Raw genomic sequence first — 23,385 nt, forward strand, 5'->3', positions numbered from 1 at the left:
AAGATAAGTCTCATTTAGCCTATCGGGAACTATATTACCTCGTGCGCATGTAGCTGTAACTGGAGTCACAACCCTTGGGCCATACTAATCTAGTCCTGTGCCCTTCTCCCTCCCCCCTTCCACCTGCACCCCGGGGGATTTTAATTCACATACTAATGACACTTGGGAAATATACACAAGATGAGGTGAGATGTGAGGAGAAATGGACAAGTGGAAAAACTAAAAAACACCAGTGAAGAATCACCCCTGAAAAGAGAATGATGAAGATTGCTTCTAGGAGCGCGTACGGATCTTAAAGTTTTATAGAGGAAAGAACAATGCAGACAGTTCACAGAATTGTTTACATACCCTAGACTTTTATGGGGCAGGAATGGTGTTGAATGTTTATAGCCGTGTTTTTGTCAACGAATCAATTAATATTCCTTGACTGTCTACTTTGTGCAGTGCCCTGTACAAGGAGATTGAGAGAGTACAATAGACTAGAAGACAAAACTCTCTGCCCTTGTAAAGTTTTCAATCTTACCGCCAAACTTTGATAAAGTCAGGAGTGTTAGTGACAGCTTACAGTGGTGTTTACATAGCTGAAATTTTTATAGGAACGGGCATGATTCTGAGTTTTCATAAATGAGTCTGCTTTCTAAACTTTACAGAAAAAAAAAATGATACATAGTAGAAGGTTTACCAACGCATCCAAAGTTTTACTAGAACGGACTAGAATTGGAGCCAGTTGAGTTGTGTAAGCACATCTCTAGACAAGCTCGCTGAGGGCAGGGAATGTATTTACCAACTCTGCTATTTTGTACTCTTCCAAGTGCTTAGTACAGTGCTCTGCACAGCAGTCAGCACTCAGTAAATAGAACTGATTCAGTGAGAACCATGCTTTTGAAAGAGAAAGCTGCATCTTCTATGTCTGTGTCTTTTGACTAGCAATTAGGTAACTCAGCAGGGCAATGATATTTGGAGCAGAGGTGGCTTTCTCCAAGCTGTCCCTGGGAGTTTGTGACATCACCTGGAATATCAAGCAGGTGGGTTGGAGCACTTGAGCGGTCAGGGTTTCAGTCGCAGTGGTCCTTCTCGAAAGACAGGGTCACCCCTTCTCCAGCGTCTAATTGGGCAATGCTTGAACACTTTGCTACCCCATCTTGAGCCCAAAGGGGCAGTCCCAGGCCCCAAGATCTGACCTATTCCGATAATAGAGAAGCGGCATGGCCTAATGGATAGAGCATCGGCCTGGGAGTTAGAAGGAACTTAGTTCTAATCCTGTCTCCGCCACTGGTCTGCTGTGTGACCTTGGAAAAATCACTTAACTTCCCTGTGCCTCATCTGAAAAATGTGTTCAACCTGATCATATTGTATTTACCCCAGCACTTACTACAGTGGCTGGCACATAGTACGCACTTAACAAATATCACCCCCTCTCAAAAAAACAAAAACAAAGTCTTTTCCACAGAACTTATAAGAAGCAGCATGGCGTAGTGGATAGAGACTGGGCCTGGGAATCAGAAGGTCATGCGTTCTAATCCTGGCTCCCCCACATATCTGCTGTGTGGCCTTGGGCAAGTCACTTCACTTCTTTGTGCCTCAGTTCCCTCACCTGTAAAATGGGGATTGAGGCTGTGAGCCCCACATGTGACAGGGACTGTGTCCAAGCTGATTAACTTGTATCTACCCCAGCACTTAGTACAGTGCCCGGCACATAGTAAGCATTTAACAAATACCATTATTATCATTATTATTATCATTATTATTATGTAAATGTCCTTATTGATTCATTTACCTATAATTTATTTTAATATCTGCCTCCCTTACTAGATGGTAAGTGCCTTGAGAGCATGGATCATTTCTACCAATTCCATTGTATTGTACTCTCCCCACTAATTAGTCTATCAATCAATGGTATTTATTCAGTGCTTACTCTGTAAAAAGCACTGTACTAAGCACTTGAGAAAGTACAATACTATAGACTTGGTCGATATGAAATTCAGTCCATGATTTCCCACTCCTCAAGAACCTCCAGTGATTGCCCATCCATCTCTGCATAAAACAGAAATTCCTTACCATCGGCTTTAAAGCTCTCAATCATCTTGCCCCCTCCTACCTTACCTTGCTGCCCTCCTACTGCAACCCAGTCCACACACTTTGCTCCTCTAATGCCAACCTACTCACTGTACATAGATCTCGTCTATCTCGCCACCAACCTCTCACCCACATCCTGCCTCTGGCCTGGAATGCCCTCCCTCCTCAAATCTGACAGACAATTATTCTCTCCACTTTCAAAGTCTTTTTCTTGAATGCTCATCTCCTCCAAGAGGTCTTCAATAAATAAATCTTCATTTCCTTTTTTCCCCACTCCCTTCTGTGTCGCTCTGATTTGCTTCCTTTATTCACCTTTCAGCCCCACAACACTTATGTATATATCAATAATTTATTTATATTAGCTTGTCTTCCCCTCTAGACTGTGAGCTCATTGTGGGTGGAGAATATTTCTTCCAACTCTGTTATATTGTCCTATCCCAAGTGCTTAGTATAGTACTCTGCACACAGTAAGTGCTCAGTAAATAGTACTCATTGATCAATTGATTGATATGATCCCTCCCCACAAGGAGCTTACAGTCTATAGGAGACATAGACCCATAGACTCTAGACTGTGAGCCCGCTGTTGGGTAGGGACCGTCTCTATATGTTGCCAAGTTGCACTTCCCAAGCGCTTAGTACAGTGCTCTGCACACAATAAGTGCTCAACAAATATGATTGAATGAATGAACATAAATTAAAATAAATTATACTTAAGGAGAATAGTACAGTAACATCACTGTAGTGTAGTAGTAAGAATAATAATAACAATAATATATTCCCTCTAAACTATAAACTCACTGTGGGCAGGGAACATGTCTACCAACTCTGTTACATTGTACTCTCCCAAGTACTTAGTACAGTGCTCTGCACATACTAAGTGCTTGATAAATTGATCGATTGATTGATGGATTGATAATAAAGATAGTTATATAAGTGGTGAGGGGATGGGATGAATCTCAAAGTGCCACAGAGAGGAGGGTGGATAGGGAAAATGAGAGCTTAGTAGGGGAATAGAGGCTCCCAAGCCCTTAGTAGAATGTTCTGCATACAGTAGGTGCTGAATAAATACTGATGCTTGATTGATTGATTGATCCCTCTGTACATCCACCAGGTTTTGCATGCATATTGGAGACATTCAAGCTCCTTGTGACAAGGAACATGTCTACCAACACTGGTATATTGTACTCTCCCTAGTGCTCTGTGCAGTGCTCCGCAAACTGTAAGCACTCACTAAATGCAATGATGTATTGTTCATATTTCTGCTCCAAGATGTCTAGGGTGATGATTTTTGCTTATGTTGAGCAAGGTCCCAGATTCATGTCCTGAACGAGCCAATTTTTGGGACGTTTTCGCTTATGTTGAGCAAGGACCCAGATTCATGACTCAAATGAGCCCCTATTTTGGGAAGCAGAGTGTGGTCTAGCAGAAAAGGCATGGAACTGAGAATCAGAAGACCTGGCTTTTAATCCTAACTCTACCATATGCCTACTGTGTAGCCTTGGGCAAGTCAAGTAGAATCTCTATGCTTCTGTTCCCTCATCTGTAAAATAGGGATTAGATACATATTCTCCCTCCCACTTAGAATGTCCCACATGTGGGATAAGGATTCTTTCTGATATGATTATCTTGTACTTATGCCAGTGCTTACTTAGCACAGTGCTTGGCTTATAGTAAATATTCAGCAAATATCACTATTAGTAGTATTCATTCATTCATATTTATTGAGCACTTACTGTGTGCAGAGAACTATACTAAGCGCTTGGGAAATACAAGGTGGCAACATATAGGGACGGTTCCTACCCAACAACGGGCTCACAGTGTAGAAGGGGGAGACTGACAACAAAACGAAACATGTGGACAGGTGTCAAGTCATCAGAATAAATAGAAGTAAAGCTAGATGCACATCATTAACAAAATAAATAGACTACTAAATATGTACAAGTAAAATAAATAGAGTAATAAATCTGTACAAACATATATACAGGTGCTGTGGGGAGGAGAAGGAGGTAGGGTGGGGGGATGGGGAGGAAGAGAGGGAAAAAGGGGCTCAGTCTGGGAAGGCCTCCTGGAGGAGGTGAGATCTCATCATTGTTATTGTTATCATCATTATTAATATTATTAATAGTTAACAGCAATCCTTAAGTTCTATTTGGGCAAAATAATATTGATTTCCAGCAATATCCAAATAGAAAGTCTCCATCACTCCTAAATTTCCTTCACCGTCTAGTGGATTCATTCATTCAGTTGTATTTATTGAGTGCTTACTGTGAGCAAAGCACTGTACTAAGCCTATAAGGTGGCTCAGGTTTGTGAAGCCCAGATGAAAGGGAACCTCTGTGAGTCCCAGTGCTGATCTTTAAGGAAGATGATAATAATGATGGTATTTGTTAAGCTCTTACTATGTGCCAAGCACTGTACTAAGCACCTGGGGATTCAAGCAAATCAAGTTGAACATACAATCCCTGAGCCACAAAATAATAATAATTGTGGTATTTGCTAAGCACCTACTAAGTGCCAGGGACTTCTCCAAGTGCTGGGATAGATACAAGATAAGGGGTTGGACACAGTCCCTGTCCCATATTGAGCTCCCAGTCTTAATCTCCATTTTACAGATGAGGTAACTGAGGCAAAGAGAAGTGACGTGACTTTCCAAGGTCACACAGCAAATGGCAGAGCCGGGATTAGTACACAGGTGCTTCTGATGCCCAGGCCTGTGCTCTATACACTAGGCCGTGCTGCTTCTCTATCTGCATATTGGGTGGGCTGCTGACCTTGGCCAGACTTTCACCCTTACTTGTTCTGTGTTGCTTCCCTCCAGATCATTGACGAAGAAGAAACGCAGTTCATGAGCAACTGTCCCGTGGCTGTCACAGAGAGCACACCACGCCGGAGGACCCGCATTCAGGTTTTCTGGACTGCTCCACCGGCCGGGACGGGCTGTGTGATACTGAAGTAAGTGCAGACCAAGCCCACGCTCCTGGCTTTGGCCTCCGCTTGCTATATTCATCCAGAAACTGCTGCTCCTGTGATTCCCTTTCTCTCTGCCAATGGAGAAGAATGTGATTTTGGAAGAGGCTCCAGTTAGGTCTACATTAACCTCAAATAGCTCGGGGCCTTGTTTACGTCACTTTACTGCTATGTGACTTTTCATTCATTCATATTTCTTGAGAGCTTACAGTGTGCAGAGTACTGTACTAAGCACTTGGGAGAGGACAATACAACAATAAGCAGATACATTCCCTGCCCACAATGAGCTTATAGTCTAGAGGGGGAGACAGACATTAATATAAATGAATAAATTACAGATATGTACAAAAGTGCTGTAGGGCTTGGAGGGGGGATGAATAAGGGGAGCAAGTTAGGGTGACGCAGAAGGGAGTGGGAGAAGAGGAAAGGAGGGCTTAGTCCGAGAAGGCCTCTTGGAGGAGATGTACCTTAAATAAGGCTTTGAAGGTGGGGAGAGCAAGAAATTTGACTTCTCTGTGCTTCAGTTCCTTCATCTGCCAAATGGAGATTCAATAACTGTTCTTCATCCTACTTATACTGTGAAACCCACAAGGGATCTGATTATTCTGTATCTACCGTAGTGCTTAGTATAGAGTAAGCACTTACCAATTACCACAATTAACGTTATTATCATCATCATCATTGCTATTTTAATTATCATAGACTGTGAGCTCATAGTGGGCAGGGATTGTCACTCTTTATTGTTGTACTGTACTTTCCCAAGCATTTAGTACAGTGCTCTGCACACAGTAAGTGCTTAATAAATACAATTGAATGAGTGAATTATTACTTAGGAGGGTTTTCATCTGCAGTTTCCTGTCGAAGTGTTGAAGGCCTAAAATAGAACATGGACATTGTTAGAACAGCAAGCACTGCTGGGCCAGATTGCTTTGGGAAGAGAAAGCTTGGATTGCTTTCTTTTTAAAATATAGTTCTGTCTTTTGCTGGTCATCGCGAATGTGTTTGCTGCCAATTTCATTTTGTTAGATCCCTGAGGGTAGGATCCAAATCTTAACTGTTGTTTAACTCTTGTATAGCTCCCCAAAATTAAACCCTGTCCAGAGGAGTGCTCTGTAAATTGGTAGCTTGTTATTTGAGTCTGAAAATAATCAAGATTTGGAACAGCTGTAACACATTCAAGCTTTTAGGTTCAGAGTTCTGACTGCCCCACTTATCTGCTGTGCAGCCTTGGGCAAGTTACTTCACATCTCTGGGCCTTAGTTACCTCATCTGTAAAGTGGGGATTGAGACTGTGAGCCCCAAGTGGGACAGGGACTGTGTCCAACCCAATTTGCTTGTATACATCCCAGCACTTAGTACAATGCCTGACACAAAGTAAGCACTTATCACATACCACAATTATTATTATCATTATTTAATTGCTGGTTATCTCTCCAGCATGGTGCTACTATCTCTCTCATCCCTCAATTTATCTCTAATAACAGTGTGGTCTAGTGGATAGGCCACAAGCCTAGGAGTCAGAAAGATCTGGGTTCTAATCTCTGCTCTGCCATTTGTTTGTTATGTGACCTTGGGCAAGTCACTTCACTTCTCTGGGCCGTAGTTACCTCTTCTGTCAAATGGGGATTAAGATTTTGAGCCCTATGTGGCACAGGGACTGTGTCTAATCCTATTTGCTCATATCCACCCCAGTACTTACTGTTCTAACCACTTAATAAATACCACAGTTATTATTATTATTACTTTTGGTTATCACTCCAGCATGGTGCTGCTATCTCCCCATCCCTCGATTTACCTCTAAAAATCATTTATCTGGAAATTCCAACCAAAGGTCACACCTCCCAAGTTTTCCCAAATTCAATGGCATTTCTTTGCATTGACTTTGATCCCCACACAGTTTGTCATGTGAGGGAGATGGCCCTCTGTGTCCTGGATCTTCAAGGATGATCCCTCGAGAAAATTCCATCTGTAATGGACTGGGAATGAGAGGGAGAGATGTGTCAGGCTGAAATGGGCTGTCCGGCAGAATCTTACACTCTGTAAAGCCAAAAGTCTCTTCTGCCTCGCGTACAGCTCGTCTTTGGCTGCAACTCATATCCGCTGCCAGATGGCCCAGAATGAAACCAATTGGCGCTCTTTGTGTTCTAGGCCTTGTATGCGGACTTCGGGCCATGACAGAATTTCTGATGGTTGTCCAGAATTTCTTCAGCAGCTGGCAAGTCAGACCGTGAGGCGGGGTGTGGTGGAGCAGGATAGGGAAGGGACATGAGGAAGTGAAGTTTGCCTTTGCCGGCAGCTTATATTCCTCTAACCTCCCCTCAACTGGTGGTTAAGCAGAAGTTGGCTACCTTATCATAGAACTAGGCTAGTGGAAAAGCAGAATACTCAGTGGAGAGAGCACAGGTCTGGGAGTCAGAGGATCTGGCTTTGCACATAATAAACCTTGAACATATATCACAGTTATTATTATAAAATTAAAACTCACACATCAGAGAAACACTCATCGCTTCACACCTTCACAGGCTGGGACATGTGAGGAGAATGATTGCATTATGGTGTGGTGGGCCTAATCCAGAGGTTACTTAGAGAGGAAAACAATTTTAAGGACATAGTGAAGCATAATTTCAAACTGTGGACAATGAGATGACTGTAGCAATAAGTAGACTATCCTGGTGTGGAGAAATACAGATGGAATGTCTTGAAGAACAGAGGCTTTGAACAAGTGTGATAGCAAGGTGAGCATCTTAAACTACATTAGGCACTGTAGAGAAGCAGTGTGGTTTAATGGAAAGAGCCTGGGCTTGGGAGTCAGAGGTCATGGGTTCTAATCCCGCTCCACCACTTGTCAGCTGTGTGACTTTGGGCAAGACACTTCACTTCTCTGTGCCTCAGTTACCTCATCTGTAAAATGGGGATTAAAACTGTGAACCCCACATGGGACAACCTGATTATCTTGTATCTACCCCAGCACTTAGAACAGTGCTTGGCACATGGTAAATGCTTAACAAATACCATCATCATCATAACTGCAAATGGAAAATTTAGGAGCTCTCTGTCTTCCCCCTCTAGACTGTAAACTTATTATGGGTAGGGAACACGTCGGTTAATTCTTTTGTATTGTACTCCCCTAAGAGCTTAGTACAGTGCTAAATTGATTGATTCATTGAAAAGATGGTCATTCACTCATGCATCTTTTCATATGTGTTCACAAACATGGATAGACTCTCACCATTGAATCGCATGACCTTCAGAAGTGTAGGATAGCTATATATGTTGTATGTAGAAGCCGTGTGGCCTAGTAGAGAGGAAATGAGCCTGAATGGCAGAGGATCTGGGTTCTAATCTCAGCTCTGCCACTTACCCGCCATGAGACCTTGGGCAAATTGCTTAGTTTTTCTATGTCTCAGATCCCTTATCTGAAAAATGGGGATTCAATACATGATCTCCCTTCTACTTAGACTGTAAGCCCCATGTAGGAACTGATGATCTTATATCTATCCCATTGCTTAGTACAGTGCTTGACACATAGTAAGTGCTTAATAAATATCACAATTTGTCACCATTTGGGTTGCTACTGTGTGCTCTGATAGTCTGGGAGACTGGTTGTGGGGAGAGGACATGCAATTTCTTATCCCCATGATAACCATAGAGCACAGTTTGGGGAGTCGTTCATTCATTCAATTGCATTTATTGAGCACTCACTGTGTGCAAAGCACTTTACTAAGTGTTCGGGAGAGTACAATGTAACAGTAAATGGACACATTCCCTGCCCACAGTGAGTCTACAGAGAGAGTCAGAAGGATCTGGGTGCTAATCCCAGCTAGGCCACTTGTCTGCTTGTGTGACCCAGAGCAAGTCATTTCACTTCTCTATGCCTCAGTTACCTCATCTGGAAAATGGGGATTAACACTGTGAGCCCCATGTGAGTCACAGACAGTGTCCTGTCAGATTAGGTTGTATTTACCCCAGTGCTTAGTATAGTGCCTAGAACATAGTAAGCATAGAACAAATACCATTTAAAAGAAAAACAGAAAGCTCCTTGAAAACTGGGATCATGTCTTCTAACTTAATTGTAATAATAATAATAATAATAATAATAATAATAATGGTATTTGTTAAGTGCTTACTAGGGTAGGTACAAAATTGTCAAGTTGGATTCAGTCCCTGTCCCACATGGGGCTCACAGTCTTAATCCCCATTTTACAGATCAGGTTAACTAAGGCACAGAGAAGTGAAATGACTTGCCCAAGGTCACACAACAGACAAGTGGCAGAGATGGTATTAGAACTCAGGTCCTTCTGGGTTCTAATCTAACCTTAATCTAATCTTCCCTATGAGCCCAGTACAGTGCTTTGCATAGAGTGGATGCTTGGTATATGTGATTGATTTTTCAGGGGGGTTGATCATGGACATAGGAAGCGCTTAACAAATACCATTTTAAAAAAAGCAAACAAACCCAGCCAGGTACTAGAAAGAGATGGAGGAAACTCTGGCTAAACCCTCTCCTGCTAGTTCCCAATAGTCTCGTATCTTTTCTCCATTGCACTCCCCACTTCACCTTGAAATGCCCATTGCTTCAGAAAACCAAATGTTTCCTCAGTAACGTAGCTGACTTTTACTTCAGCAATTGTCATGTCAGCCTTCCCTGACATCTGCAGCTAGTCACCAGATAACCCTAAACCCTCCCCAGATTCTTCCCATTTTACTCCCACCCTGTCCTCTGAGGCTCGAGGCTTAAAGATACAGTTCTTGTTTTCCTGCGGCTCCCATGAGCCTCTTACCCTCCCTGCTTCCAAAATCCCTCCCCATTTCTCTCTCCTCCCAGCCTGGCGCTGCCTTCGTTTTCCCTGTTTCACAGACAAAGCCGGGCTCTTCCCCAGCTGCAACCCAGCCAGGAGCAGAGCCGCAGGGACCCAGATGGGTCTTAGCAGGAGAAAAGGACAGAGAATGGATCACTGCCACACTCCCCCCTTGACCTGACCCAGTCCCAGAGATGGAGGTGGCCCTGGGGCCTCCATCCAGGGAAGAGGCCAGCTGGGATTGTCAAACTAGTTTTTAAAAATTCAAAACCCATGGGAGCTGTTGAGAAACTGGAGTGAACAATGAAGAGTCTCAGTTGGGGGTGGAGGAAGAGCAGGAGAGCAAGTGGCTGGTGGCCAGTGAGAACAGATACAGATATCTTACACTTGCTGAACTCAAACTGTAGCCCCACTAATAAGAAGAATTGTGGAATTTGTGAAGTGCTTCCTATCCTCTAGACTGTAAGCTTGTTGTGAGCAGGAAATGTGTCTGTTTACCCTCTCAAGTGCTTAGTACATGGTAAATGCTCAATAAATAAGATTTACTGACTCACAAGTACTGGGGTAAATATAACATAATCAGGTTGGACACAGTCCCTATCACAAGTGTGGCTCATAGTCTAAAGGGGAGGGAGTACAGATACTTTATTTCCAATTTACAGATGAGGAAAATGAGGCCCATCAAAGTTAAATGACTTGTCCAACGTCGCACAGCAGGTAGTATAGAGGCAGGGTTAAAACCCATGAACTCCAACTCCCAGGCCTGTACCCTACCCACTAAGCCATGCTGCTTATAGACCCTCATTTGGGTGGTCCTACCTTGCCTCAATGTTAAAAAAAATGTCTCAGAGTTGATGCTAATAAAATTGCCAAAAATACCCATATCTCATAGTCAGATTGAGGTTAGGATACAACTGTTCTGTAGGCTTCAAGCTTGTAGTCACTTAGACTTTATTCTTGTTATGTCCTTCCAAATTGCTGCTGGCATTCTTGACTCAATTTTCATCTATTCATGCCTTCGAGGTGTTTTGCTGCCTAGGTAGAAGAATTTGTGTCTGCATTCAAACTTGTATCAAGCTTGAAAATCTTGGGGTATGCGAAAGAATGAAAGACAGAATAAAAGATTGAATTTCAGGAAGAGAAATTTAGGGGTAAATAGACAATATATGTCTCTTCCCTCTACAGAACACCACTCCATTGAAATTACTACCTAATTCCTTCTGAGATGAAAGAACTTGAATTCAGTGACTCCATTCACTCCAGGAATACCACCTTTATTTTTCTAACTTACCTTCACATGCTGTTGCATTCATAATTCCTTGAAGCTGTGTAGGAAGGTCCATTATGGTCACTTGGGAAGTTAAACTATGCCTTTTCCTGAGACCAGAGACTATCCCTTTGCATTCAGTGGGCAGTTAGCAAATGACCATCAGAGGGCAAAGATCTAGGCATAGCACTTTCAGAGATGAGTTTCAGGAGAGGAAGAAATCCCAGAGAAGTTCTCATAGTGCTGTTCTCTATGAGTATCAGCAAAAAGGGTTTGCCATTCCTACAGGGAAGCAGCATGGCCTAGTGGATAGATCACGGGCCTGGGAATCAGAAGGACCTGGGTTTTAATCCCAACTCTGCCACTTGTCTGCTATGTGACCTTGGACAAGTCACTTCACTTCTCTGGGCCTCAGTTACCGCATCTGTAAAATGAGAATGAAGACTGTGAGCCCCATGAGGGACAGGGAGTGTGTCCCACCTGATTAGCGTGTATCTAATCCAGCACTTAGAGCAGTGCCTATCAATCAATCAATCAATCGTATTTATTGAGCGCTTACTATGTGCAGAGCACTGTACTAAGCGCTTGGGAAGTACAAATTGGCATCACATAGAGACAGTCCCTACCCGATAGTGGGCTCACAGTCTAAAAGGGGGAGACAGAGAACAGAACCAAACATACCAACAAAATAAAATAAGTAGGATAGAAATGTACAAGTAAAATAAATAAATAAATAAATAAACAGAGTAATAAATATGTACAACCATATATACATATATACAGGTGCTGTGGGGAGGGGAAGGCGGTAAGGCGGGGGGATGGAGAGGGGGACGAGGGGGAGAGGAAAGAAGGGGCTCAGTCTGGGAAGGCCTCCTGGAGGAGGTGAGCTCTCAGCAGGGCCTTGAAGGAAGGAAGAGAGCTAGCTTGGCGGATGGGCAGAGGGAGGGCATTCCAGGCCCGGGGGATGACGTGGGCCGGGGGTCGATGGCGGGACAGGCGAGAGCGAGGTACAGTGAGGAGATTAGTGGTGGAGGAGCGGAGGGTGCGGGCTGGGCAGTAGAAGGAGAGAAGGGAGGTGAGGTAGGAGGGGGCGAGGTGATGGACAGCCTTGAAGCCCAGGGTGAGGAGTTTCTGCCTGATGCGCAGATTGATTGGTAGCCATTGGAGGTTTTTGAGGAGGGGAGTGATATGTCCAGAGCGTTTCTGGACAAAGATAATCCGGGCAGCAGCATGAAGTATGGATTGAAGTGGAGAGAGACACGAGGATGGGAGATCAGAGAGAAGGCTAGTGCAGTAGTCCAGACGGGATAGGATGAGAGCTTGAATTAGCAGGGTAGCGGTTTGGATGGAGAGGAAAGGGCGGATCTTGGCAATGTTGCGGAGCTGAGACCGGCAGGTTTTGGTGACGGCTTGGATGTGAGGGGTGAATGAGAGAGCGGAGTCGAGGATGACACCAAGGTTGCGGGCTTGTGAGACGGGAAGGATGGTAGTGCCGTCAACAGAGATGGGAAAGTCAGGGAGAGGACAAGGTTTGGGAGGGAAGACAAGGAGCTCAGTCTTCGACATGTTGAGCTTTAGGTGGCGGGCGGACATCCAGATGGAGATGTCCTGAAGGCAGGAGGAGATGCGAGCCTGGAGGGAGGGGGAGAGAGCAGGGGCAGAGATGTAGATCTGGGTGTCATCAGCGTAGAGGTGATAGTTGAAGCCGTGGGGGCGAATGAGGTCACCAAGGGAGTGAGTGTAGATTGAGAACAGAAGGGGACCAAGCACTGAACCTTGGGGAACTCCCACAGTAAGAGGATGGGAGGGGGAGGAGGAGCCTGCAAAAGAGACTGAGAAAGAACGACCGGAGAGATAAGAGGAGAACCAGGAGAGGACGGAGTCTGTGAAGCCAAGGTCAGATAACGTGTTGAGGAGAAGGGGGTGGTCCACAGTGTCAAAGGCAGCTGAGAGGTCGAGGAGGATTAGGACAGAGTATGAGCCGTTGGATTTGGCAAGCAGGAGGTCATTGGTGACCTTTGAGAGCGCAGTTTCCGTGGAATGAAGGGGACGGAAGCCAGACTGGAGGGGGTCGAGGAGAGAGTTGTTGTTGAGGAATTCTAGGCAGCGCGTGTAGACAACTCGTTCAAGGAGTTTGGAAAGGAATGGTAGGAGGGATATGGGACGATAACTAGAAGGTGAGGTGGGGTCAAGAGAGGGTTTTTTTTAGGATGGGAGAGACATGGGCATGTTTGAAGGCAGAGGGGAAGGAACCAGTGGAGAGTGAGCGGTTGAAGATGGAAGTTAAGGAGGGGAGAAGGGATGGAGCGAGAGATTTCATAAGATGAGAGGGAATGGGGTCAGAAGCACAGGTGGCCGGAGTAGCACTTGAGAGGAGGGAGGAGAGTTCCTCTGAGGATACCACTGGGAAGGATGGGAGAGTAGCAGAGAATGTTGAGAGCCGGGGGGTTGGAGAAAGGGGGGAAGAGACTTTGGGGAGGTCGGACCTGATGGATTTAATTTTGTTAATGGCTCGGGGGGTCGCGTAACTAGCCTAGCACATAGCAAGTACTTAACAAATACCATTATTATTATTACAGGTTGCTTGGGATGGCTAACAGCTCCCAAGTATATTTGGCATTTGAGGACTGCTTTCTTCATTAATTTCAGAGTCTTCTGAGGGGTTTCATTTATATTCATGAACAGAGATGGTCATTATTATTTTGGATCTTTTTCTTTCATCTCTCTCGGTCACACAGAAAGTCATCCAGCCAACCCCAAGGATGCACGTTGACAATCGTAAATGGATGTCTTTGTGTAGAACACTGATGACCGAATCGCTTCCTACTACATTGACATTTGCTGCTCACAAAGGGAAATGATGCCTGTTTATTCAAGGATGCTTTTTACCTGCAATGGCTGCTACTGGAGTGATACATTAAACTGTGTGGGTTATGTAAATAATGCATTTCTACCTGACGTTTATGTTAAATTTGGGAAAACAGTTCTGATTGTGAGGGCAATCATGGAAGGCGTAATGACACCAAGACCTAGATTTCCATCTCTATGGTGCACAAAATAGCCTTATTTCGGGTTATGGGTTCAGTATCATCTTTGATCTCTAGAGTGTATATCATCAAATGTGAGAATAGCACTCCCCTCTCAGAAAGATGAAATGAGACTTGATTACTGGAGACACTTCAACAGGGATGCCAACTGTGTTTCTAGCCTTTGCTTGTCAGAGGCAAACAACAGAGAGAAGGTTTCCATGGTTTTCTCAATGAAATTCAAGGGTGACTTCTCAAATTGAGACGAGCATCTCTCTTGGACCTTTGACATTGAGAAGCAGTGTTGCCTAGCGAATAGAGCATAAGCCTGGAAGTCAGAAGGACCAGGTTTCTCACCCTGGCTCTGCCACTTGTCTGCTGTGTGACCTTGGGCAAGTCACTTCACTTTTCTGGGCCTCAGTTACCTCATCTGTACAATGGGGATTAAGACTGGGAGTCCCATGTGGGACATGGACTTTGTCTAACCTGATTATCTTGCATCTACTCCAGTGCTAAGTACAGTGCCTGGCACATAATAAGCACATGACAAATGCCCAAAAAAAGTGACTGCATCTAGATGAGTATTATCTCACACAACAGGCTCTCAATGAATACTGACGACGAAAAAAATGCTAATGAAGATGATGGTGAGGCTGATGAGGACATTTCCTCCAAGAAGCCTTTCCTGATTAAGCCTTCATTTTCCATTCCCTTCCTTCTGTGTCACCCACACACTTGGATCTCTCCCCTTTAAGCATTTGCTATTCACCCCCGTTCAGCCCCACAGAACCTATGTCCACATCCTCACACTTTATTTCCACTATCTGTATTTTCCTACCACAGCCCACCCGACACACTTCACTCCTCAGCAGCAACTTACTCACTGTCCCTTGATCTCAGCTATCTTGCCACCAACCCCTTGCCCACATCCCTATTCTGGCCTGGAACTCCCTCCCCCTTGGTATACGATAGATCACCATTATCCCTACTTTCAAAGCCTTATCAAAATCACAACTCCTTCATGAGACCTTCCCCAATTAATCCCTCATCCCTGTGCTCCTCCCTTCTACACTGCTTATCAACTTGGCTCTGTAGTCTTTAAGCACTTGATATTCACCCTACTCTCCATCCCATAGGACTTACGTACATACCCATAATTTATTGTGTAATTTATAAGTGTTCAATTAATACAATTAATTGACTTGCCAGAGGTCACACAGCTGACAAGCAGCAGAGCTGGAATCAGAACCCAGGTCCTTCTTACTCCCCAGCCTATGCTGTATCCACTAGGCCACGCTGATTCCCACGAACGTGTCTACCAACTCTCTTGTATTGTCCTTCTGAAGCACTTCGAACAGTGCTAAATAAGTGCTCAATAAATACCACTGATGGATTGATCAGGCCTGTCCCCACCCTCTAAACTGCAAGCTCCTTGTGAAGAGTAATCATTTCTATCCATCCTCTTTTACTGTACTTCTCCAAACAGTACAGCCCTCTGCATGCAGTAAGTGCTCAATAAATGCCACAGTTTGATTCTGCTGGTGATGGTGACAGTGATAACCATTAACCAAACTGGTAGTTTTCATTAATGCATCATGAGTAGACTGAGAAATAGAAACATCCCATCAGCTTCACTTCCTATTTAGACATTAAGACTTGATAATTATCATATTACCACTGAAAAGCTGCCTGGTCTAGTGGATAGAGCACAGATCTGGGATTCAGAAGGATATGCGTTCTAATCCTGGCTCCGCCACTTGTCTGCTGTGTGACTTTGGGAAAGTCACTTCACTTCTCTGTGCCTATTACCTCATCTGTAAAATGGGGGTTAAGATTGTGAGTCCTATGCAGAACAAGGAGTATGTCCAACCTGATTGTTGTATCTACCCTAGTGCTTAGAACAGTGCATGGAACAGAGTAACCACTTCACAAATACAACAATGATAATTATTGCAAGCAGTGGTATTTGTGAAGCGCTTACTCTGTGCCAAGTACTATTCCTAGTGCCGATCGCTGTTCTAAGCACTGAGCACTGTTCTTTGAGTAGTATTTATTATAGTATTTATTAAGCACTTACTAGGTACAGATCCCTCAAGTAAGCATGTGGAAAGAATACATGGGTGGGTTGGAGACATCGGACCTGACCACAAGGGACTTGTGTTCTCTCCCCCATTCTGCCAAGTGAAGGGGGTACTCATCATCCTGAAGTCTTTTGGGCACCAATAGCCCATTCAATCCTACAGATGCAAGGCTGGTAGACCTTATGCCCTCCAAACTCACTTTTTTCAGCTCTTAGAGCAGTGTTTTGCACATATTAAGCACTTAATAAATGCTATTATTATGATTATTTTCCTCAAATCTGACTGAAAGACTAGCTAGAAAACATCTTAGCCTTTTCTGACTGGTTTTGTTTCATGTTTTGGAGATAAAATCTGTAGCCTCTTCTTCTTGAGTTATAAAGAGGTTTTCCTGATATTTAAGCTTGTTGTGGGCAGGGAACATGTCTACCCATTCTGTTGTATTGTAATACTAATTTGTTAAGTGGTTACTATGTGCCAGGCACTGGTCTAAGCACTGGGGTAGATACAAGATAATTGGGTTGGTCACAATCCCTGTTCCACATAGGGCTCACAGTCTTAATCCCCATTTTACAGATGAGGGAACTGAGGCACAGAGAAGCTAAGAAACTTGACCGTAGTCACACAACAGACAAGTGGCAGAGTTGGAATTAGAACCTAGGTTCTTCTGACTCCCATGCCCATGCTCTATCCACAAGGCCATCCAGCTTCCCAAGCACTTAGTACAGTGCTCTGCACACAGTAGGTGTGCAATCAATACCAGTCAGACAGTTGTATTTATTGAACATTTACTGTGGGCAGAGCATGTACTAAACACTTGGGAGAGTAGACTATTACTTATCCACAACAAGGATACAGTCTAGAGGGGGGGAAAGACATTAATATGAATAAATAATTTATAATACATAACTTAAAAATATGTACCTAAGTGCTGTGGGTATGGGGGTGAGGAGAATATCAAGCGTCCAAAGGTCACAGATTGAAGCGCATAGGTGAGGCAGAAGGGAAAGCGAGCTAGGGAAAAGAGGGGCTTAATTGGGGAAGGCTTCTTGGAGGAGTTGTGACATTAGAGAAACTGGCTTAATGGAATGAGCTCAGGCTTGGGAGTCAGAGGTCATGGGTTCTAATCCTGGCTCTGCCGCTTGTCAGCTGTGTTTCTTTGAGCTAGTCACTTAACTTCTCTTTGCCTCAGTTACCTCATCTGTAAAATGGAGATTAAGACTGTGAGCCCCACGTGGGACAACCTGATTACCTTGCCAGCGCTTAGAATACCAACATTACTATTAGTAATGCTTTGAAGGTGGAAAGAGTGGTGGTCTGGCATAGGTGGAAGGGGAGGGAGTCCCAGGGTAGGGGAGGATGTGGGAAAGGGGTTGGTAGTGAGATCAGTGCGATTAGAGCACAGTAAGTAAGCTGGCACTAAAGGAGCAGAGTGTGTGGATTGGGCCGTAATAGGAGATTAGATAGGTGAGGTAGGGTTGGACAAGCTGATTGAGTACATCATGTCTGCCTTATAGTCTTGTGACTTTGCCCATGATACACCTATTAGTACACTATCCTCGTGGTGTTTATCAATCAATCATTCAATCAATCATGGTACTTACTGAGCACTTGTTCTATGCAGAATGCTGTACTAAGAGCAGGGAGAGTACACTGTTGCAGAGCTCGTAGACACGTTCCCTGCCCAAAGCGAGTTTACTGTCTACCAGTGGTATTTATTGAGCTCTTACTGTGTGCAGAGCATTGTACCCAGGACTTGGGAGAGTACAATATAACAGTGTTGGTAGACATGTTCCCTGCCCACAAGGAGGTTTTAGTTTTTTTAATGACATTTCTTAAGTGCTTATTATGTAGCAGGCACTGTATTAAGTTCTGGGGTAGAAACAAGATAATCGGGTTGTAAACAATTCCTGTCCCACAGGGAGCTCCCAGTTCTAAATCCAATTTTTCAGATGAGGTAACTGAGGCACAGAAGTTGTGACTTATCCAAGGTCAAACAGAAGACAAGTGGCAGAGTCAGGATTAGAACCCAGGTCCTTCTGACTTGGTGCTCTTTCCACTTGGCCACATTCCTTCTCAGTCTAGAGCTGGGAGAGGTAGGGACCGTCTCTATATGTTGCTGATTTGTACTTTCCAAGAGCTTAGTACAGTGCTCTGTACACAGTAAGTGCTCAATAAATACGATTGAATGAATGAGGTATTATTGTCCAGAGGGAATATTTGCCTGGACAAAGGAAGAAAATGAGGGAGAAGATATGGGAGAGACATTGCTCAGTGCAGTAAGGAAACGGTGAAAAGCAGAGGGTACCAGCCTGCAATTGACTGTGTGATTGTGCTGTTTCCAAGAGAGTTTGACAAGAGCCAGGAAGACATTAATGTTTAGACCGGCAAATATAAATGTACTTTAGACAGCACATGCTAGAGAAGAGGATTCTGTACACAAAATCTTTATGCATGCTGTTTTTGCAGCTTTGGCCTCCATCCTAACAACCTGGTAAATGTTCATTTTCCTCAGAAAATTGCCCTGTAGGTTTGTAGAACCAAATCTCGAAAGGAATTCCATTTCCCTCACTCCCCCATCTTTGCCATTATTTCATTCATTCATTCAATTGTATGTATTGAGCACTTACTGTGTGCAGAGCACTGTACTAAGTGCTTGAGAAGTACAAGTCGGCAACATATAGTGATGGTCCTTACCCAACAACGGGCTCACAGTCTAGAAGGAGGAGACAGACAACAATTATTTGTGATTAGTTGCAATTTGGGCAGCGTAGCATGGCCTGAGGATCAGAAGGACCTGGGTTCTAATCCCAGCTTTAACATTAGATTGCTGTGTGATGTTGGGCAAGTCATTTAACTTCTCTGTGCCTTAGTTAACTCATTTAAAAAATGAGGATTAAAACTATGAGTCCCATAAGGAAAGTGGACTGTGCCTAACCTGATTGGCTTATCTACCTCAGAGCTTAATACAGTGCCTGGCACATAGTAAGCACTTTACAAATACCATAAAAAAGAGTGATATCAGGAATCCTCTGCAACAATCAATCCCAAGCGGTTACTACAGTGCTTTGCACACAGTAAGCACTCAATAAATATGATTGAATGAATGAATGAATCAATCAATCAATTATATTTATTGAGCACTTACTGTGTGCAGAGCACTGTACTAAGTGCTTGGAAGGGTACAATATAACAGAGTTGATAGACATCTTCCCTGCCCACAAAGAGCCTACAGTCTAGAGGGAATTATTTATAATGAATCAATAATTAATCCATCATTCAGTCGACCAATGGTATTCATTGGGTGCTTATTGTGTGAGAGCACTGTACTAAATGCTTGGGAGGGTACAATATAATAGAGTTGGTAGACATGTTACCTGCCCACAAGGATCTTTCAGTCTAGAGGAAATAATTTATAATGAATTGATAATCCATCATCCAGTCAATTAATGATATTCAGTGGGTACCGTGTAAGAGCACTACACTAAGTGCTTGGGAGAGTAAAATGCAATAGAGTTGGTAGATTAGATCCTTGTCATCAAGGAGCAGCAATGTGAAAAGCACTGTGGCCCAGGAGGTAGAACACAGGCCCAGGAGTGACAAGGACCTGGATTCTAATCCCTGCTCCTCCATTTGTTTGCTGTGTAACATTGTACTAACCACGTAACAGTTATCCCATCTGTGAAATGGGGATTTAGACTGTGAGCCCCATGTGGGACAAGGACTGTGTCCAACCTGATTATCCTATATCTACCCCAGCACTTAGTACAGTGCCTGTCACATACTGTTTGACAAATGCCATAAAAAAGAAATACTTTCCTGTTACCACTAAAGAAGACAAATCTGGTGAAGAGAAAAACATAATTTCTAAGGAATATCGAACCATATAAACATTGGAAGAATAGTTTGTGAAAGTGAATGAATTTCACTGGGATTTTGTGGTTGAAAGACTCATTTTTCAAAGCTTAAACCCAGTCTCCTTTTTCTCTGCATGTTCCTTTTTGCTCTCCCCTTCCTGAAATGGGGAAAAAATAAAATAAGCCATTAGCCAAATACTCAATTCATCTCAAGGGTCATGCAATGATAAATAAGGAAGCACCTGGATCTGTGTAAATGAAATTTGACATTTGAAACATTGACTCTGTAGGATCAGAGTCTAAGCTTCTTTATTCTCCTGCAAATCATCTTGATATACAGGAAGATCTTCTCAGGGCCTGATTCGGAGGTGGCGTTATTTGCGGAAGCTTAAATAGCTGTCGTGGTAACTGGTGAGACAGGAAAATGCTCTGTGGGTACATGAGAGTCCCTAATGATGGCAACTTATTAAGTGCTACTATGTCTCAAATCACTGTTGTAAGATCTGAGGTAGATACAAGTTAATCAGTTTATATGCAAGTGCCTGTCCCACATGGAGCTCACAGTACAAGTAGGAGGTAGTACAGATATTGAATCTCCATTTTACAGATGAGGAAACTGAGGCACAGAGAGGTTTAGTGACTTGCCCAAGGTCATGCAATAGGCAAGTGGCAAACTGGGATTAGAACTCAGCTCCTCTGCCTCCCAGGTTGTGCTCTTTCCATTAAGCTTCGCTGCTTCCCCAGGCTAGGCTTAGATCTTCAGAGCTCTATGCTGATTTGGGGATACCCATCATGAATTTCAAGGGACTGTGATATCCAGTGTTGGAATTTCTGGTTTTCAGTTGCACATATCCTTTAAAATGGGCTCAGATTAAAGACTGCCAAACTTGGTTTACTATGCATTTTGGCTAGAATGCAAAGGCAGTATTTGGCTCTTCTGGCAATACAGATCGATTTGAATGCAGAGTGATGTGGTAGTGGGAGAAACAGTTGTGTTTATGTGAGTAATGTGCGATACTATCAGAACTACATTGTTGATTTTCCGTAATCTGGGGTTCTGTTTGAATTTAACCCTCACCTTAAAGCGTGGCCTAGTGGATAGAGCATGGGCTGGGAATCAGAAGGACCGGGTTTCTAATCTCAGCTCTGCCACTAGTCTTCTGTGTGACCTTGGGCAAGTCACTTAACTTCTCTGTTCCTCAGTTCCCTCATCTGTAAAATGGGGAATAAGACTGTGAATCCCATGTGGAACACACAGTGTATCCAACCTGATTAGCTTGTATCTACCCCAGTGCCTGGCACATAGTGACTGTTTACATGCCATTTGAAAAAACAGAAAAGAGCATTGGGTGAAGTTTGTCTTCATGACTTTAGGGAGAGAACTGAATTGCTATATGGTCTTTTTACACAGAATTTACAACTCATGTCTCTGAGGAGGCCAGACATTTGTGTTGCTGATAGATCTGGAGCTTTTCTCCTTTGTACTTTCCCATATGGTCTTGGGAATAGTTTCTTGGATTCTCTCAGGATCATCAATCCAAGAAGCCAATTGGTGGGATGGATAAGTGTAAGCGCTTAATAAATGCCATCATTATTATAAGCATTGACAAAGTCAGTGAAAAAAGAAGCAGCATGGCTTAGTGGAAAGAGCACAGGCTTGGGAGTCAGAGGTCGTGGGTTCTAATCCCAGCTCCTCCACTGATCAGCTGTGTGACTTAGGGTAAGTCACTTCACTTCTCTGTGTCTCAGCTACCTCATCTGTAAAATGGGGATTAAGGCTGTGAGCCCCACATGGGACAACCTAATTACCTTGTATCTACCCCAGCTCTCAGAAAAGTGCTCTGCACTTAGTAAGCATTTAACAAATGCCATCATTATTATTATCATTATAATTATTATAAAAATGAACAGTTCAGATCAAATTTCTTTGGTATCCAGATGTTTTCATATGATTAGGAGAGCTCATGCCTTAGGACATTCAAACACACTGTGTTTTGGGTGAAGAAAGATATTTTGAGAAAACCTACTTATGAATTGATTATATTGTACCTATCCAGCTGTGTGTTCTCTCCCAGTAGTTAGTACAGTGTTCTGCACACTGCAAGTACTTAATAAATACTATTAATAAATACTAGTATTATTATTAATACTGCTGCTATTACTGCGGCTTCAACTACTGCTGCTACTATTGGCTCATGTAAAGAGTCCAGGCTGGGGAGCCAGAGGTTGTGGGTTCTAATCTCAGCTCTGCCACTTGTCAGCTGTGTGACCTTGGGCAAGTCACTTAACTTCTCTGGGCCTCAGTTCCCTCATCTGTAAAATAGGATGAAGACTGTGAGCCCCACGTGGGATAATCTGATTAACTTGTATCTACCCCAGTGCTTAGAACAGTGCTTGGCACGTAGTAAGTGCTTAAAAAATGCCAACATTATTATTATCATTACTACTACTACTACCCCAGTGCTTAGTGCAATGCTGGACACATAACAAGTGCTTAATTTATTGCTTATTTTTATTATTATTATCATCATTACACAAGATGCAACATTCATCTTGTCATTTTGACTGCAAGCTTGGTGTAGATAGAGAAAGTGTCAGCCAACTCTGTTACATTGTAATAATAATAATAATAATGGCATTTGTTAAATGCTTACTATGTTCCAATCACTGTTCTAAGTGCTGGTGGGGGAGGGGGATACAAGGTAATCAGGCCGTCCCACGTGGGGCTCACAGTCTTAATCCCATTTTACAAATGAGGGAACTGGGGCACAGAGAAATTAAGTGACTTGCCCAAAGTCACACAGCTGATAAGTGGCAGAGCCAGGATTAGAACCCATGACCTCTGATTCCCAAGCCCATGCTCCACTGAGCCACGCTGCTTCTCTTGTACTCCCTCCAGCACTTAGTACACAGTAAGTGCTCAATAAATATAAATTGATTAATTGATTGATTTAGTTTCTTGAGTTATGAGCATTTTGCGAATAGGAAAATGCAAGAACATTATTACTGAGTCAGAACCCAGGAAACCCAGCAATTATTCTGTCTGACAGTGGCCAAACTATCTTAGAGGACTGTGTGACATTTAACCTCCTGGATCCCCTACCTCATGATGAGGAATGGATCACCTAACACCTCCAACTTTGTTTTGAACAACTCCATGTATCTATTCGACCTTCACCCACCTTCTACTCCCAGCCAATTTTCATGTTTATCCCTAGCTTTCATTCTAATGAACTTCTCATAGTAGACTGCTCATCCATGAATGTCACCAAACCTTTCTTGAACCCTCTGATACTTAATACGAAGAATTTATTG

The 23,385-nt window shown here is 43.4% G+C and overlaps 1 protein-coding gene across 1 annotated transcript in view; it reads left to right on the top strand.

Annotated features, from left to right (window-relative positions):
* SPON1 (spondin 1) overlaps positions 1-23,385 on the top strand; it is a 373,683-nt gene that overhangs the window by 64,588 nt on the left and 285,710 nt on the right. The window contains exon 3 of the mRNA XM_038765001.1: positions 4,895-5,028. Coding sequence (XP_038620929.1) covers positions 4,895-5,028 — 134 coding nt within the window. The remainder of the gene's footprint in view (positions 1-4,894; positions 5,029-23,385) is intronic.

This window comes from Tachyglossus aculeatus, chromosome 22 (genome assembly GCF_015852505.1).
Source record: "Tachyglossus aculeatus isolate mTacAcu1 chromosome 22, mTacAcu1.pri, whole genome shotgun sequence".
In the NCBI taxonomy this organism is placed as follows: Eukaryota; Metazoa; Chordata; class Mammalia; order Monotremata; family Tachyglossidae; genus Tachyglossus; species Tachyglossus aculeatus.